This window comes from Sebastes umbrosus, chromosome 8 (assembly GCF_015220745.1).
Source record: "Sebastes umbrosus isolate fSebUmb1 chromosome 8, fSebUmb1.pri, whole genome shotgun sequence".
NCBI classification, from domain to species: domain Eukaryota; kingdom Metazoa; phylum Chordata; class Actinopteri; order Perciformes; family Sebastidae; genus Sebastes; species Sebastes umbrosus.
This window is the reverse complement of record NC_051276.1, coordinates 25,019,216-25,036,434: the sequence shown is the minus strand read 5'-3', so window position 1 is coordinate 25,036,434 and position 17,219 is coordinate 25,019,216. Positions and strand designations below refer to the sequence as shown.

The 17,219-nt window shown below is 37.8% G+C and overlaps 1 protein-coding gene across 7 annotated transcripts in view; it reads right to left on the bottom strand.

Moving 5' to 3' along the window:
- Nucleotides 1–748: 748 nt before the first annotated feature.
- slc4a4a (solute carrier family 4 member 4a) overlaps nt 749–17,219 on the bottom strand; it is a 62,965-nt gene continuing 46,494 nt past the window's right edge. For 4 of the 7 annotated variants that reach the window (XM_037778149.1, XM_037778148.1, XM_037778151.1 and 1 more), the window contains 11 exons: nt 15,643–15,713; nt 14,369–14,554; nt 14,124–14,237; nt 13,040–13,201; nt 12,228–12,406; nt 10,774–10,846; nt 9,690–9,758; nt 9,266–9,439; nt 7,786–7,947; nt 6,617–6,696; nt 749–3,191 (listed from right to left, as the gene is read on the bottom strand). In XM_037778149.1, the coding sequence (XP_037634077.1) occupies nt 3,083–3,191; nt 6,617–6,696; nt 7,786–7,947; nt 9,266–9,439; nt 9,690–9,758; nt 10,774–10,846; nt 12,228–12,406; nt 13,040–13,201; nt 14,124–14,237; nt 14,369–14,554; nt 15,643–15,713 (1,379 nt within the window). In that variant the 3' untranslated portion in view covers nt 749–3,082. Of the gene's footprint in view, nt 3,192–6,616; nt 6,697–7,135; nt 7,230–7,785; nt 7,948–9,265; nt 9,440–9,689; nt 9,759–10,773; nt 10,847–12,227; nt 12,407–13,039; nt 13,202–14,123; nt 14,238–14,368; nt 14,555–15,642; nt 15,714–17,219 lie in introns of all 7 variants that reach the window. The other 3 variants (XM_037778150.1, XM_037778153.1, XM_037778154.1) reach the window with 1 other exon arrangement.

Here is a 17,219-nt window from a genome sequence, read left to right as displayed (position 1 = left end):
AGTACTGCAGCCTGAAGAACCTGTACGTCCACACAGGTGGTTTTACTTGTTTTGGAAGATTAAACTTCTGCTCAGGACTCTAATTGATTGACAACTTACTTTGTTCTGAATGATGAAGCTCAAAAGTCTAATCAGCCACAGTAATTGAAAATACCTCAGTGGGAGTGCATACTGTATCTTGTGACTTTGCAGCTTTACTTAAACTTCATAAAGTTAACCAAACCTTTTCTTTTTCCTGAACCCCGTTTGATTATTCCACTTCCTGTAGGTTGTAAGCCAGTTGGTCAGACACTAGAGGGAGCTACTGAATCAGTAATCATTATAAAACTCTGACAAGGAGGGTTTCAGTATAATATTGTAGCTTTACTTTACATATAATAATAATAATAATAATAATGACAATAATGATAATAATGATAATAATAATAATAATGTGCAGTATGAGATATAGAATGAGTCAAAATTCCCTAAATGGGAATATTTTCTGGTTTCTTTACTCCTCTATGACAGCAAACTGAATATCTTTGAGTTGAGGACAAAACAAGACATTTGAGGACGTCATGTTGGGCTTTGGGAAACACACATCAACATTTTTCACTATTTTCTGACGTTTTATCGACCAAACAACTAATCGATTAATCAAGAAAATAAACGATCAATGGACGATGAAAATAATTGTTAGTTGCAACCCTATATTTCATATAAAGTTACTTTTTGAGTTTTTCCTCTCATAAAAAGCAGCACACCATCACTGTTTGATAATTCTGTTTATTTTCCATGTACATTTCATTTGAAAAATATAAATTCTAAAATAAACCATTTCACCTGTTTCTAAAAGTCACAAAAAGTTAATCAAAACAAATGTATCAGTATTTATCCCGTACGCTAAAATTAACATAATTAACAATTCATTTGATGTTGTAGATTTTTGTCCTGACATGCTGACACAGTACGACACTTTAAACTCACAACTCCACTCAAATAATAATAATGTGTCTCAGACATTAAGTCACACTTAAGTTCTCATTCGCTGCTGGTGACGACTAAAAACACTGATGTTGAGTATAAATTACGTCGTTACTTCGGCTGATGGACTGAAACGGACATGAACAAATTAAAACACAACAAACCGTGATGGAACAATAACTTGTTGCATTTTGGTTTGAGCCGACGTGCCTTTTATGTACATGATTTACAGAGGAGGAAGGCGTCTCATTTATCACACGGTTTAATTTGACTTCTATAGCAGTGAGGAAGACAGAGAGGACTTCCACTAAAGACTTAAACATTCAAGTGAGAAAGTGCTTCAGTGTGCCCTTTACAGATAAAGTGGGGATACTATAATGATGAACAGTGCTTTATAATACTGGCCAATAAAGTCACATCTGAGAGGTTTCTGGATTGGACTGTGTGGACTCACTGGCCACTCTGTAGGAAATACAGTGAATAGTTTGTACAACATGTTCTGACTCATTCCTAAAAACAACGGTGGATGTTTTGTTTAAAGTTTGGATTTTGACAAGTCTGTATTAAAGGGATATTTCTGTAGTTTTGAAGTGGGGTTGTATGAGGTACTTCTCCATACTAGGTGTATTACCGACAGTAGATGACGGTCGGCACGCCCCCAACTTGGAGAAGCAGACAGGAGTACCGACACCAGAGCACATCAATACAGTGCTGTAGACGGGGACGGCAGAAAAATCTATTCCAGCCACCTAAAAAAATCAATATCATTGGTGTGCGAATGTGAGAAAATAACTATCTAATTGGAGCAAGCAACACAAACAAGCTGCAAACTTGAGGTCTTGTAAAAGACTGCCAGCCTCTTTGTATCTGTATGCATGAATATACTCTAACTATGGATGTTTTCTCCCCCATAACTTTCAGTTTAGTTGCTCTACAGAGATAGACTTGAAAAAATCCAAACCTTTAATATATAAAACAAAAAGAAACATGTGATCCCATCATCAGATAACTCCGACAGCAGCCGAGACAAAAAGAAATAAACCTGCTGCATGGAGTTTACATGGATCTGATTCCCTTCTCGTTATCCCTCGTCACAGCGTTACCGTAATAATTTCTGTCTGGATCGATCTCTTATAAGCCACTTCGGTAAAGTAGTTTGTGCAGCACAAGCGATTATATGATATGCATTCCTAGTTAGAGTTAAAGTTTGGCTGAGGAAAATCTGATGATTATGTATCGCTCAACTGTTTTCTACCCATAAAAGAGAAACAAAATAAAGGACATAAGCTTACCAAAATACACACAAAATGATCATTAAAAAAAAAGAAGAAAAAAAAAAAAAAGATAAAGAAATTATTTAATTTAAAAGAGTAACAAAAACTGAAAGAAAGATTCAGAAAATTAGAAAGAGAAGGTGAAGCAATCAAAACTGCATCATAAAGTGATGATAAAAATATTTACCTCATCTGCACATACAAATATGCATTGTTAATTAACTGTTAATTAACTTAAAATGATCTATTTGCACACGTTTCCTTCACAAGCTATAATACAGTGAATCTCTTGAATCATTTCAACTCTACAAGAGGACAGAGAGAAAATATCAAAACCCCATGCTGCGTCAAAAATCAACATGTTGTTCAGCTTTTATTCTAAAACAAGAGGTAGAGCTATAAAAAACATAATTTTCCTGCTACAGGAAAATGTTATTAGAGTAAATCAATTTATATAAAAATTCAAACAGATGATATTTATGTATATATTTATATAAAAAAGAGCAGGGAGGGCATTTCATGCAGCGTTGATATGTGAAAAGAGTTGCATAGAAGAGAAGTGAGGAGTTATATTTATCAGTTTACTGTGGAGCTGTGAGGAAAGTACCAAGAGAGGATTGTTTGGAAAGAAATGGCTTCATTATTAGAAAAAGAAAGTTTTCTTGTGTCTTGTTAGAGCTTTTTTTTGTCTTAAGTGCGTTCCCTTTCTTTTCTGTGCGACATATTCAGAAGACAGTCTTGAAATCGTGGAGAGGATTTTGGAGTTAAAAAGACTATGGTCAATAAAGGAAAGTAAAAGTTGTCTTGCGGGTGCTGCAGGAGTCTGGTGGTGGTTCGCTGCTCTAAAGAGACGTTTCAGATCCTCTTTCCTTCCAGTAGAATGAATTATCGTCGTCTGAGTCCATTTCTATTCTAATCTGAGGCACAGGCTTCAGCGGACTCATCTCAGGGCTGAAACACAAAGAGGAATATTGTTAGGACACATGCTGGGATGTGGTGTTTAATTAGAGGAATACTTTGACATTTTGGGAAATACACTTATTCGCTCTCTTGGCTAGAGGTAAGGCTTCAATAGGCAAAATATTTTGGGCGTCAATGGGCAAAAATTCTATAATAACCTTTCAGCATATTGTAATTCAAGTGTTCTGAGAGAAAACTAGACTGCTGCACCTCCTCATGGCTCTGCTGTAAGGCTTTAAAAAATCTAGAGAGAGAGGGCGCGTTCCTATTGGCTGTTGGATGCTGTCAATCACTAACAAACTCCGATCAAACGGTCAAACTAGGCAGCGCACATCTTGTAGTGTACTCTTTGGCTGTAAAATGAGAAAGTCTGCTCCGGCTGGTGGTAGCCTTCCGAGAATTAGTCACCTAACGTAAAATGTACCCGCATTCGGAGCTTGCTGTGTTGATTTCGAACCCCGTCTGTGTGTTTGTAATCATTCTGGTTTGTGTCGTGTAGTTTATAAAATTGTATTTTGATAAATGTGTTTATGAATCTGAAATATATATTAACTGTCTACATTACAACATTGTGTTTCTCTCAAGGCAGAAATACAAACAGTGATGGTGGTTTGATGGTCACTGAGGTCATCTGAGGTCAAAGCAATTTGGCTTCAGCCTTAGTCGGGACGAGGATTACCAAATGACTCTAATGGACACGAGGACAGACCACTGTAAATGCCCGAGGTCTTTAAAGTAACATGAGATCAAACTCAGAATGAGCTTTATTGGCCAAGTATGTGCGCACATACAAGTGACACTCTCAGCATACTTACACAGAAATAGATATAATAGCTAAGAACGAGGACGACAAAGCTGAACAAATAAAGGTAGAATAGAGAGGACTATTATGTACGTAAGTATGTGAATAAATAGGTACATATATATATATATATATATATATATGTATATATATATATATATATATATATATATATATATATATATATATGTATATATATATATATGTATATGTATATATATGTATATATATATATATATATGTATATATATATATATATATACATATGTATATATGTATATATATATGTATATATGTATTTTAAAAAAAGCACCAATGACCAACATCATAAATAAAATGTCTTTATACAAGTCAAGTGTTTCTATAAATTGTAAACAAACTGAACTATTCCAATCTGAGTTTTTCTCTTATTAAAGGAGTTAATAGCCAATTAGCCAATTAAAGCTTTAGTATTTGACATTATTAGGCAAATGTTTGACTCAAAGAAAATAAAATTATATAAAATAAAATTATGCTCACATAGACTGCAATTCAGTCAGTAAAATGTGTTTTTAGCCACCGGCCGTGTGAACAAAAGCTGACTGTCAGTCTGATCTCTACAGCTGAAGATCAATTAGAAAAACAAATCTTGTAAGTTGTTTGTTGGCATCACAGATGTGCTGCAATCACAGCTGCTTTTTCACACATTGCCCCAAAACCACTAATCCTCTTTCGTCAGCAATGGTACAACAATCGTAGAGCAGATGAGGTCATACCGGATCATATCAATGGATCCTGGTCATCATGAGAGGCTGTGAGCTTGATGGAGAAACATAATCTCTTCTTGAGCGTCATAATCATCGCTCTAAATATTTGGTAAAAAAAACAAGGCTTGTTCTGCCTCTTTAAGACTGATTGTCTCCACTAAAGCTCATAACAGTGAAGCACAATGTGTGTTTATCACGCACCACACACTCGCCTTGCTCTAGTAACGGTGACAAGGTCGGAGCTGACACAATAACTGTGCTCGTTTTAGACCATTATTACTTCTCTAAATGTTTCTCTCTGTTCTCTAAATGTGCCTTTTTGTCTTAATGGAATCTAAATCTGCAATAAATATAAAATCTTCATCACCAGATGATGAGTTTCAAAAGAAGTTTCAGGAATAAGTTGAAGTCAAATAGAGGTAAATATGATTTTGAGCATTGAGTTGTATGCAATAAACATGCAGGCTACACAGGTGTACATGTTTTAGGTACTCAGAAAGACATAATATTAACATTATGGAACAGTTATTGTATTTTAAACTATTACTGTAATACATGTAATTTATATTGTAGGTTACATTCTTCTCATCTGAAGGTATGTAAGCTTTTATAAACTGAGGATGTGACTGAAAATAGATGCCTGCCTTGAATAGCTTCTTATCAAGCCTGGTCCCGTGGACAGTTTTGCCCTTTTCACAATATGATCTGAGAGGAAGTGTGCTGGGTTATTCCAGGTTTGATCAAATAAAATAATTAAGAAAAAAAAATAACTTGCATACGTGTTATTTCCCCTTTCACTTTGCCCCCTAACTTCCTCTCAGCTTTCTACAAAGCCAAATAAAATGGTAAATAAAATCCACAAAAAAACTATAAAACAAAAAAAGTTATAATTATAGATATATAATAATTTGTAGTATATGCCCGGGACTCAAAAATAGTCTTATGGATCAAATTAAACCTCACTTCGTAACGCAAAAGAACCAGTTTTTATGGCTGAGTAACATTAAAATGGTAATAATAATGTATCAAAAGACAATCTGAAAGAAGTTGGTTGTAGTGATGAACCTACAGAGAATTATCACCTGAATCTGCATCTCCCCTTGGTTTTATAGTAAGTTTCAGCTCATTGTTTAGCAGTCTGACTGCAACTTTACTGTTTTGGTTCACTGTCACAGCTCTCATAGCGTCGTTTTCAGCTGCAGCAGGCAGCTGTTTTCAGAGAAAATGCTCTAAAAAGCCACTGTACAGTACTTGCTCAACACTAAACAACAGACAGACACAGTTAGAGACTAGCTGGTGAACATAATGGAGCATTTAGCAGCTAAAGAGACAGATATTTCCCTTAGGAGTTGGTGGAGACCAAAAACAGAGCTAAAAGAGAGTGAATATTGGAGTTATATTCATCAGGTGGACACAAACACGTCTTCATATTAATGATAATGTTTCTCCATCACAGCTGGATGTGTGAATAAGCCACTGTTTGCTAACACATTTGCCAAATCAACTGAAAAGGTGATGTTGTTAATGTTGTTTTCACAAGTTGTTTGTGCTGCCCCCAAGTGGACAAAACAAATCAGTTTCTGCAGGTTTGAAGTCCAGAGAGAGGAGACATCTGAGCCTCTGTTAGCCATTGAAAAAAGCAGTTCAGCCATAGGTAACGTAATTAGCCTTGCAGACCTTTAAAGTTCAGACTAGCATTATATGTTAGCTAGTTAGGTTGCCTTCTGACCTTTTGCGACCTTTGATGCTACAGTCATCAAAGAATGAATTCAAAAAGAAAATCTGTGGTGGTTATGTTTAGTTTTGTTCCCTCTTTCCCATTTAATGTAGCCTATTATGCAAGTTGAACACACACTCTCTCATCTCACCTGGACAAGCAGTTGGCCTTGTAGTAGCGGAGCTGCTCAGCACGATGTGTGTCGTTCAAGGAATGAAGGGGACTTCTCTCCTGTGGAAGTAAAAAAAAAAAAAAAAAAAAACAGCCATTAGCATGTGCATGCAGGCGAGCGAATATGTTAGGTCCTCTCTGACACAGGTAATATCAGAACCAACCAGAGAAGAAACCGAAGAAAAAAAGGTTAGGTCCAGCAAGCAAGAATTTAAAATGGAAAAGACAAATAAAATCACAGCATCCAAGAAAGTTCAAAGGGAGGAGAAAATGAGTTATTTCCATGCATGTTTTGGAACAAGAGACAGAACTGGAGTAAAGGATAAAGGCAAAGAAGGAAATGTTAATATCATGCAGTTAGTGGAAGACAAACATCAGCTCTTAGTAACAGAAGAAGCCGTCAGAGACACTGAATGAGGAAGCAGAGCAGGAGTCAGTCAGGATGAAGAGGAAGAAGTATTTTTCCCCCAGTGCTGCAGGTAGTTTAGGATCTACTCACTGTCAGAGGCCTTATCACCTAAGAAAGGCTCCTGCTCCATCATGTCCATGGGGATTTTAATGCTGGGAACTTTGTCATTGTAAGGATAGTCAGACTGTTGGAGAGAGGAAACACACATCCTGAGACGGGACCTCTGATGGTGTTGCTGAGTTAGCATCAACACACACATTCATATTAATAAACCTGAAAACTGAAAGAAGCTCTACTGAAAATCAGTCAAACCGGACTTTGAGTGGCCTCAACACAAAGCAAAATCTGCAGGATGTTTATCGTTTCCACCGAGGAGACATAAATAATCACTCTTAATGAGACAGTGGCACCTTATATCTATATTATCTTTAAGATTTCTGGATCTGGAAGGCTATAGAACACAGGAATTATAGCATATGCTGTATTGTCAAACCTTCTCATCTTCACTGATTAACAACAACTAAAAATGACGTAAAGGCATCCTATAGACCTGGATATTGATTTGCCAGTGGGTAAACACTCAATGTTCATGCTGCTGCAAAGGAAGAGCAAACTGGGAGTTGGGAGCCGGGCTGGAGGGTTGTTGGTGAGGTCGACACACTTGGGAATGGGCCGTCATCTAAAACACATCACAGGAAACTGGAGGAATTTCAAGTGTGTTAAAAACTGTAAACTCTTACGTCTTCAGCGTCGCTGTCTATGCTGCCTCGTTTTTTCTTCTTCCTCTTGTCGTCCTCTTTCTTCTTCTTGTCCTTCTCTGGGATGACGTCGTCCAGGAAGCCGAGTTCATGCTGGGAGAACATGTAGTCCATCGCTTTTCTGACGGCCACCAGAGCGAGGATCTAAAAGCAGAAGAACAAGAGAATCAGAGTGAGTGGACTCGGAGGTCATTTTTGACCAGCATTTGTTCAATTAATAGAAGTCCGTCGCATTAAATGGAGTTTAAATACAGTACAGTAAACTGTATATTTTTAACTTCACAGTAAATATGCAACAGACACGTTTCGGTATAAAGCGAGGTTAATAAAGACGTTGATACACAACTTTATAAAACACATTATTATGATGTGAAAGACAATATCAAGCTGATTGTTGGTAGTTCTAAACTCCTTATGACGTGCATTTAAATTCAAGACAACTTCTACTGAAAATAACGAATATACTAAATCGACTTTGTACTTTTAATTTTAAAAAAAAAGTCGTATTTTTATATAGCTTACATAACACAAATGATAAATGATGCACATCTTAACATCACATTTGATAAATAACAATAATATTTATACACTGGTGACCTTTTAAATCCACGAAACAATGTGAGTTATAGTTTGTGAGAGACTCTTGAACAAATCACTTCCTGCCTTAAAACAATGGCTACACTGAGCCACTCTGCACAATGATAAGCTTCATTTATGTGTTTTAAGACAAGATTGTTTTATAGGAATGATAAACCAGTGATGACCGTCATGATGTTTTTATATAATTACACTTCAGGGTCACTAATGCAGCACTCAAGACTTTATTGTACTTGTAACTGTACTTTGTGTTGTAGTTATTGTTTTAAGGCAGGATGTGACTGTTCAAGAAGTTACAAATATGCCAATACTAATGTTCTTTTCTGGTCTCATATCACAATAACACTATTATTACCTTTTCTTGTTTTGGTTGCTGACTGCACTGAGTATGAGGTTTTAAAATTAATGTTTTATTCTTGACCGCTCAGTTTTTACCTTTGAAATAGCACAAGGTCCTCTTACTGGATGTTTTTTCAGAGCTTTCAGCTGTGGCCTTCATTAACAGATATGCACCTGCTATCACATGACCAAAAATTAAACACTAAGGTCACGTGATAACAACTGAATCTATATGACAACTGAGCAAACCCCTTCTGCTGATGAAGGCCACTAGATGCAGCTGAAAGTGGAAGACTTGATATATACTATGCAAGATGTAACTTGTGCCTTGTAATAAGGCATCTCTCATTATTCTTTCCATTTCACAGACTAAACTATTATCAAATAATTAATAGTGAGAATAGTTTTATGCACATACAGTAGATACTAAATACTGGTAACTTTTTAGTAGTATCAAGATAATTCAAGATATACAGTCTTTCAAATACTAATATTGGCCGAATCGTAATACAAAAAAGTATTTTACCATGACAGGGAAAACAATGGCAGCCACAGTGGACTTGAGGATCCAGAGCAGAGCCAAGCAAAGGATCTGGATGGAGGTGAAGAGGTGGACCTTCCTGAGGGGAACGTGTCGCAGGTAAACCAGGTCCGGCTGATGCTTCGCTGGCATCAGAAGCAGCTTGAGACGATCCATAAACTGTAGACAGATAGAGGTATGAGGACACATGACAGGATGCACTGCATGCATGAATATATCAGAGTATTTGGCATGCATTGTTTTCTTGGATACTCAGAGGTTCCTTTTGATGAAGAAGGTTTAAATACTACTAATATGACGGGTCTGTTAGAGGATAGTAAGTGGTTGTTTTCAGATTAAAGTAGTTTCCTTTGCTCTATACTCCAATCTACTAATTTTATGATGACAAAAAAAATGATGTAACATTTACCTGCACTCCATTGAGAGAGGCGACTCCCATGTATAGGAAGACTCCATACAGCACAGGCATGGGGATGAACTAGAGCAAACAGAGAGGAAAACAGATTATTTCAGGCTCAAAAACACAAATCAGCCATTCCAGTTCAGAGTTCAAGTACAAGGTGCTTCAAGAATATTCATTTATAGCAGAATTATCATCTTATTATAAGCTTTGTAACCCAAACTGGACGGAGTTAGACTACAATAATATGATTAAGTGAGATGAAAGGGCTTGTTGCTTCACCTCAATGAGAAGTCTATTTTGATCAGATATAAACGTTGATATTATAACAACATGAATGATGTTAACGTGTTTATTGAACCATTTGTCACCTACAAGTTTTGTCAAAAACTATTCTGTTTCCTGTATTTCCCCTCAATGCCAAACACAACCATTCATAACTTTTCCTGATAACATTTTAAAATGTATGAATCAAACGGGTCTCTCACTCAGTAGCTGGACATGAAGGTCAATGAGTCTGTGATAATCCCACATTTTACACCGTCTCACTAGGAGTTAATCTATACTCAGATCTTGTACGCCGCTGACCTTTGACCTCATCACACATATGGACGGCAGCGAGCTGGAGAGTTTAGTGTAGAGGTTTGTGAACTGACTGATACTTATAGTTACTTATCTCTCTTTTTCAGACAGTTAGTCAAAGAGAATCAAAAATATAAACCCAGTTGTGACAGAAGAGGCTAATTACCTTATTTTTACACATTTTTTTTTAATTTCATTTATTTCCTTTTCATAATATAAACATTAATGCTTTGTCATGTATAACAACCCTTGTTACCAGATCAAACTATTTTAGTCCCTCAGTATCAAACTATTTCAGTTATGCTTTTGTGGTTGACAGATTAAAACTCTTACAACAACCTGACAGTTTGCGGTTGATATCATTTAAAAGCACTAAAAGTCAGTCTTTGATTAAATCTGTAAGTTAGCAGGTCTATCACAGAGTCGAGTCTGACATCTGTCACAGTCATTTTGAAAAGATTAAACTTGAGACACTAAGTGACTAACAACAGAAGACAATCTGATTAATTACCTTTAAAATAGGAGACATAAATACAGACAGTCCTGTCAGGATGAACACAGCCACACCGGTGACCCTCTGCTCTCTGCAAAGGACAAAAAAAGGAGGAAAAATACAGTTATCACAAAAACAAAAGTCAAATGTGTTTGGTTTAATTTACCAATAATAAAGTCCCAAAAAAGCCTGAAGAATGGTGTTGATTACTTGAGAATATCAATAATTTCCCAAATCTCATTCAGTTTAGCCAAAACAAAAACAACGCCAACGTTTGTAGGAAGTTCAAAGTTGGTGTCGATGTTACGAGAGTTTGTTAGTTCAGCTTACAGCTGACACATCAGGAGGCTCTGGAGGACGTCACCAAAAAACAAAAACAAACTCTAAAAACAGGAAGAAAATCACAAAGTGTCTTTACCAGCTATGAATGAAAACAAAAAACATAATGTTTTAATATTGCTAATGTATTTTAACTGGAGTACATGGAGACACTAATGGACATGGATGAAAATAATTATTTGTTATTTTCCCCACTACTTCTCTTGAATACAGTCTTTAATTTAATGGATAAGATGTAAACCCCTCTATTCTGTGCTTTTTAACATGTAACTAAATAATAAACAAGCATTAGTAATAAATAAGTATTTGACCAGTCAGGATTAACAATCCAACAGTAATCTGCTGTGTAAATGTTTTTGAAGTTTAACTCACGACCCAAAGCAGCTTATTACACCTCAGTTCATTACCTCTAAACAAGAGAGTTATTTCATGCACGGTGTATAAATAACAATGTGTTAGTTAGCAGGACATCTCAAAACTACTGAACTCATTTTAGTGAAATTTGGTGCAGACTTTGCAACAATTTGTTACATTTATAGAGCAGTTCATGTTTTGGCTCATAACTTCTGAACTGTGTTTTTGTCAAAGCTAAAAATAATAATCCTGGATTGCTTGGTTCAAAGCTAATCTTTCAGTATACAAACACATTTCTGATGAATAAAAAAACAGTCCACCATTTACATTTGCAAAACGGTTTTCAAATATACTCCTACAACTTTATTTTCAATGTCTAATTTGGTGCATTTAATATTTGGATGAGTCCGCAAGGTTGTCCATTTGTTTTTGATACGGTGGTGTTCAACGCAAGGAAAATGCATCTCTTAAGGGATGGAAACGCCAACGCAGATATGGGTGAGAAGTTAATTTTTTTCTGTCTGAGGCAAATTACGGACCGTAAAAAAAAAAAAAAAAAAAGGAACAAGGAGTTTCGCAAACACATCGGATATTCCCATAGAACGGAATGAACCTCGGTTGACTCGCATACGTGTACAGGGCTATGTGGAAACGGGGCACACATTCTGTTATTACATAGCTTTGTTAATATTTGTTTTTATGTGCTATTAAATAAATCAAAATCAATAAAATAATCAGTCTTAAGTTATGCACTCTCTAACATGTTGCACCAGTCTCACCTCACACCCAGGAACTTCGGCTGCTCTCCGGGAGCCGACGTTTCGGTTTCCATCTTCAGACTGTCGATGTGAGCGATGGAGATGACGGTGGCGGCCACGTACCACGGCAGACCCATGAAGGAGCAAACAATCAACAGAATGGCCACCCAGAACAGATCCAGATGGTAACCTGCCCCTTTCTGGTACAGACAACAAACACAAGGTCAAAGGTCATGTGTATAAATAAACATAGACAGTACGTAGAGCACGGCTGCAGACACATATAAACATAAAACCCAGCAAACCGCTCTTATATGGTTTGATCGTATAATATGCTGATTAACAGTTCTCTGAAATTATCTTTAAAAGGGACGAGTCACAACGCTGAAATCAAAGAAATTATTGCTCAACTTCAGCAGTAACTCTCTGCTGAACATTTCACGTGGTTGCTTTTTGAACCGAACTGTGTTCAGTCACTGCCACGAAACATCTCTCACTCCCATGAAAAGAATGACAACAATATTTAACTACAGTGTGAAGGTAGCCAGTGTCCTGTACAAACTGCAGCATGTTGTGGGAAACGCATGAAAATCCTCACTTCACATAAATCAAGTTAGACAAACAGAAAGAAAAAGACTATTTTACTGCAAAGAAAACCTTTTAGTTGCTGTTGTTGAATTTCCAATTTAAACACAAAATGTTTCACATCAACCTTGTGTATAAAAGTATTAAAACAGTACTGACATTTAGCATTTTGAAGACTTTCATCTCCTGGGTCACAAACTACCACCTGGCTTTGAATACACATTTTGTCTGTAAGGTTTCTTCTTTACCTTCAGCATGTGCTCCTTCCTGTTGACGATCACAGCAGTAATCTGTTGGTCCATGAAGACCAGTATGGTGACCAGCAGGGCAGGGAGAGCCGACGCCAGGTAAACCCACCAGGGGTTTCCTCCGAACGGGGGCACAAACCAGCCCCGGTTAGGACTTGTTGGCTGTGAGGGAGGAAGAAAAAGTGCCATTTGTGCTCAATGCGTCTTTTGCTGCTTCTGTCAGCTCGTAAAATATAAATCACTTTACATCTCTGCTGATTATTTTCCAAACCCATTAGACTGACCTACATTACATTAATATATTAGATGTTTTTGTACGAAGCAGCTTAAAATTTGTCCTTCCACAGAGCACTTTTAGTGTCTTACTCAAGGTGATTTTGACATGCAGACAGGAGGAAATCAAACCAAACTAACAACTATACATTTAATTGTCATCCCCTCTACCACCTAAACGTATGCAGCGGGTACCTTGTTATAAAAATTCCGAGGTGCACAACCAAGTGCTGCAATAACTTGCAGAGCCTTTGCGATTTACGCACAATACGTGATGATGTCATGTTTGGCTCACTCACGCCGGGGTATGCTACAGCGAGCATAAATCTGGCTTTATTATGTTTTATGAAGCAATGCACCAAAAGAAAAATGCCATTGAATAGAGTGCTCCAGGGTTGATGTATTTTTGTAGGCCAAACAGGAAGTTAGCATCGCTCTGGTTCCCTCGACAAAAAGCCAATGGGATTTTTCCATTGAGTTTTGGATTATTGCAGAAAATAAGCTCTGTGGCAAACACACGTTTATGATACTTACACGTTTTGTTCAGCAAAATAATCTCCACAAATGAAAACCACTTTTATGATTTTTAAAGTGTGAATGCAATCGCCAGAAGTAAAAAGTTAACGTTAGGCTATAAAGAAACTGCACCACGGTCGCATGGTGAAATACCCATCAAAAAAAAACATTGACTTCCAGACGAGGGAACTGGAAGTGCTAAAAAATGCTAACTCATTTCCGGGGTTTAGGACTCATTCATGTAGCAGTCTATTGGGCAACAGCATGTGCACTTAGGAGGCAGGGAGGGACTCACCTTGAATTCAGTTGGCACAATGAGTTTAGGAGTTTCGACTCCAACGAGCATATCGACTCCACAGAAGATGAAGATGGTCAGGATGATGGCGAAGTCACTGATGAGTTTCCTCACCTGGGTGACAGTTAACACAAACACTTGACAAAGTTGTTCTCTGTGACCTGCTGTTCAAACATTTGGACACCTGATTCATTTCCTTGCCAGATGACCTGTTGGATTGAATTAGCTTAGTGTGGCTGACTCACAGTGGTGGGGAAGAACGGGCTGGTCTTGAACTTCTTCAGACACATGGAGCAGGTGTAAGTGCCAAGGAACAGGATGAAAGACATGAGGGCGATGTCTGGGACAGTCTCGCAGGCCTTCCCCACCAGCTCTCCTTTGTACTTTAAGCACTCTGTCTTTGAGAGAGACGACCACGTGGCGTTCATTGGCTGCACAGAGGAAACAAAGAGCGTCCTGATTATAAAGAAACAATGCAAATTGCGTCCTAAAAGCGTCCCACCAAAGCTGCGACCAATACTGAGGCTGAGAAGAACAGACTGATAACTGTCGCAGAGATAAAAACAAGCCGACATAGTGTCACAGTAACCTCAAATTGGAAACAATGTTCTTATCAGACAGTTTTATTTTCCTTGTAACATTGTTCAACAAACACAACTGTCTTCGTCAATTTTCTCTTTATCTCGCCACCTGTAGTTGGTATGTGATTTGAAGTCTTTTCAAGATTGTCAAAGAATTCCAGCAGCGTTTAGACCAAAGTCCTTCAGTTTGAAACAATGCTGGAAGTAAATCAGAGCTGAAATATATACAGTACACTACAGTATGTTTGAGACAGCACACAGGAGCATAGATGACATACAGTGGTGATGACAATTGCTGAAATTGGTCCAGTATTGAGGGAGAGCGCTGTAGCTGATCCCGGGCTGCAATATGCTGCTATTGGGGCAAGCTGGCACCGTCATTTACATCCACTAAAAGTGCTTGTTTTTTGCCATGGCAGGCTCTGATTGTTATTATAAGTGTCTGACATTATGGAAAGAGTCTCACTAAAGGAGAAGTCTTGAAGTCTTGTGAGGTGACATGTTGCCGGAAGACAACAATGGATTAGTGGAATACATCCATGGTGGAAACGTGAGTGCCAGCCGGGCAGTTTGTTGTGTTGGAGTACAGAAAGCGTAGTTTAGTGTCATCTAAAAGATTTTCAATGTCATGTCATACTGTGAAACCGAACCAGACTAAATAGAAAACAAACCAAAAGTATCAATTTCACTCTGATTCGGATTAACCAAACAGACTATGGCTTGTGAAAGCGCCCACAGAGTATGTTTACACTGTGGTATTGCTACTTTTACTTAAGTAAAAGATCCAAGTACTTATTGCACCACTGATGACATATCACATAAACTATCAATAAGAATGATTTTGCATTCAGGAAAAACATCAATAGAAAAGAGTCAAAGATGATTGAAATAATGTTCCTTTTTCTCAGAGGACAGCAATAAAAACATGACACACTTACCAGATCAGTGTTGTTCCAGTACCAGACGGAAGTTCCTTCTAGAGGATCACCAATGACGTCTGTACTGTTCTCTGCAAAAACACAACAAAACTAGTTTTTAACACTGCACAGTGCATCCTCAGTAAGTTTTAATTTGTCTTGCATAACAACGAACAAGTCTCTGAAGCAACAACACTTTGTCTGAAATCATGCTATAATAGCCCCATATGGCTATAGTGGCTTCATCACTGATGCCCATTTTATGACATCGGAATCTCAGCTCAGAGATTTTACTCGGGGGGGCGTCCCTGTGGCTTAGTGGTTAACCCTAAAGTCCTGCTGGGACCTTTGTTGCATCTCTCTCTCCCTCGTTTCCTGTCGTCTCTCTACTGTTGCTGCATAAAATGCCCCAAAAACAAATTTACAGTAAAAGATATTTCTCTCTTTGCCAAAGTGTTGAGCCTAAAGATCAACTGACTGACCAACCAACATTTCCATCCATGGAGCCAAATTATTAGTTAACTTAATTCCAGCCAGGAGTTTCCCTGACTTACTGTCAGTGTTACGTCAGCCTGTTTTGAATCACAAGTGCAGTACTCGTTCAAAACGTGCCTGTCAGAAGGGGCCGATTGCTTGGCCTGTGGTGTTGCTGTTTGCCGCTTTCTCGAGAACCGCTCATCTAAACAACTTCACACTCGACACTGAGCTTCCTTGGGTCCTGAGCAATACATCTGCCATGACATAGTTTAGTATAAAAGTGTTTATCTCTTTTTATTTATTATAATGTGCATATTCTATAGTATTTATCTTTTTTTCTACTTGACATAGAGAACCAAGAGAATCCTTGTACACTGTACCTGAGCAAATAACAAATAAAAGTCTTGAACATAGTTACATCCCCTAGCAATGCTGGAGTATACACGTCATTTGGGTGCAAAAGCTCACACAAACATCGACGGAGAGCGAGCTGTACCCAGCATGTCATGGGTCCCCTCTCAATATACTACACAGTGTGTACATAACGCACTACTAATGAATATGTTCCGTAGATCTCAAGAGCTCGCACTCATCCCAGCACTTCCTTGGGTGTGCGCCAAGTGTGAAGTTGATCGGATGAACGGTTGTCTAGAAAAGCGAAGAACAGACAGAAACTCCTTCCAATTTAGTTAGATTTATCAGCTGCACTCACTCGTTCAAAGTAAGCATCTGTTGTTTCCCCCTCCCTGGCATGCACTGTACTCTACTGTATGTGGAGCAGCATGGGGAATAGTATATTTCTGTGTGTGTTTGTCAGAGAGAGAGAGAGATTTTTGAAAGCAGCAGGGGATTACCAGTAATTCAGGCCTGCTCCCACTTCATCTCACATCCTCCATCAGAAAATAAAATAAAGATGCATGCTGTGTCGTATTAAAGTCTCATCAACAGCAGTTGTTCACTTTTTTATAGCCATTTTATGCTCATTGTAACCATCACACCATAGACATATCTGGCCATTCATACTAAAACTCAGCAGCCCTTAAAGCTGTAATTACTCCTCACAACCAAACAAGCTAAAGATAGTGATCCTTCTAACTACATGTTCCAAACATATTAACAAC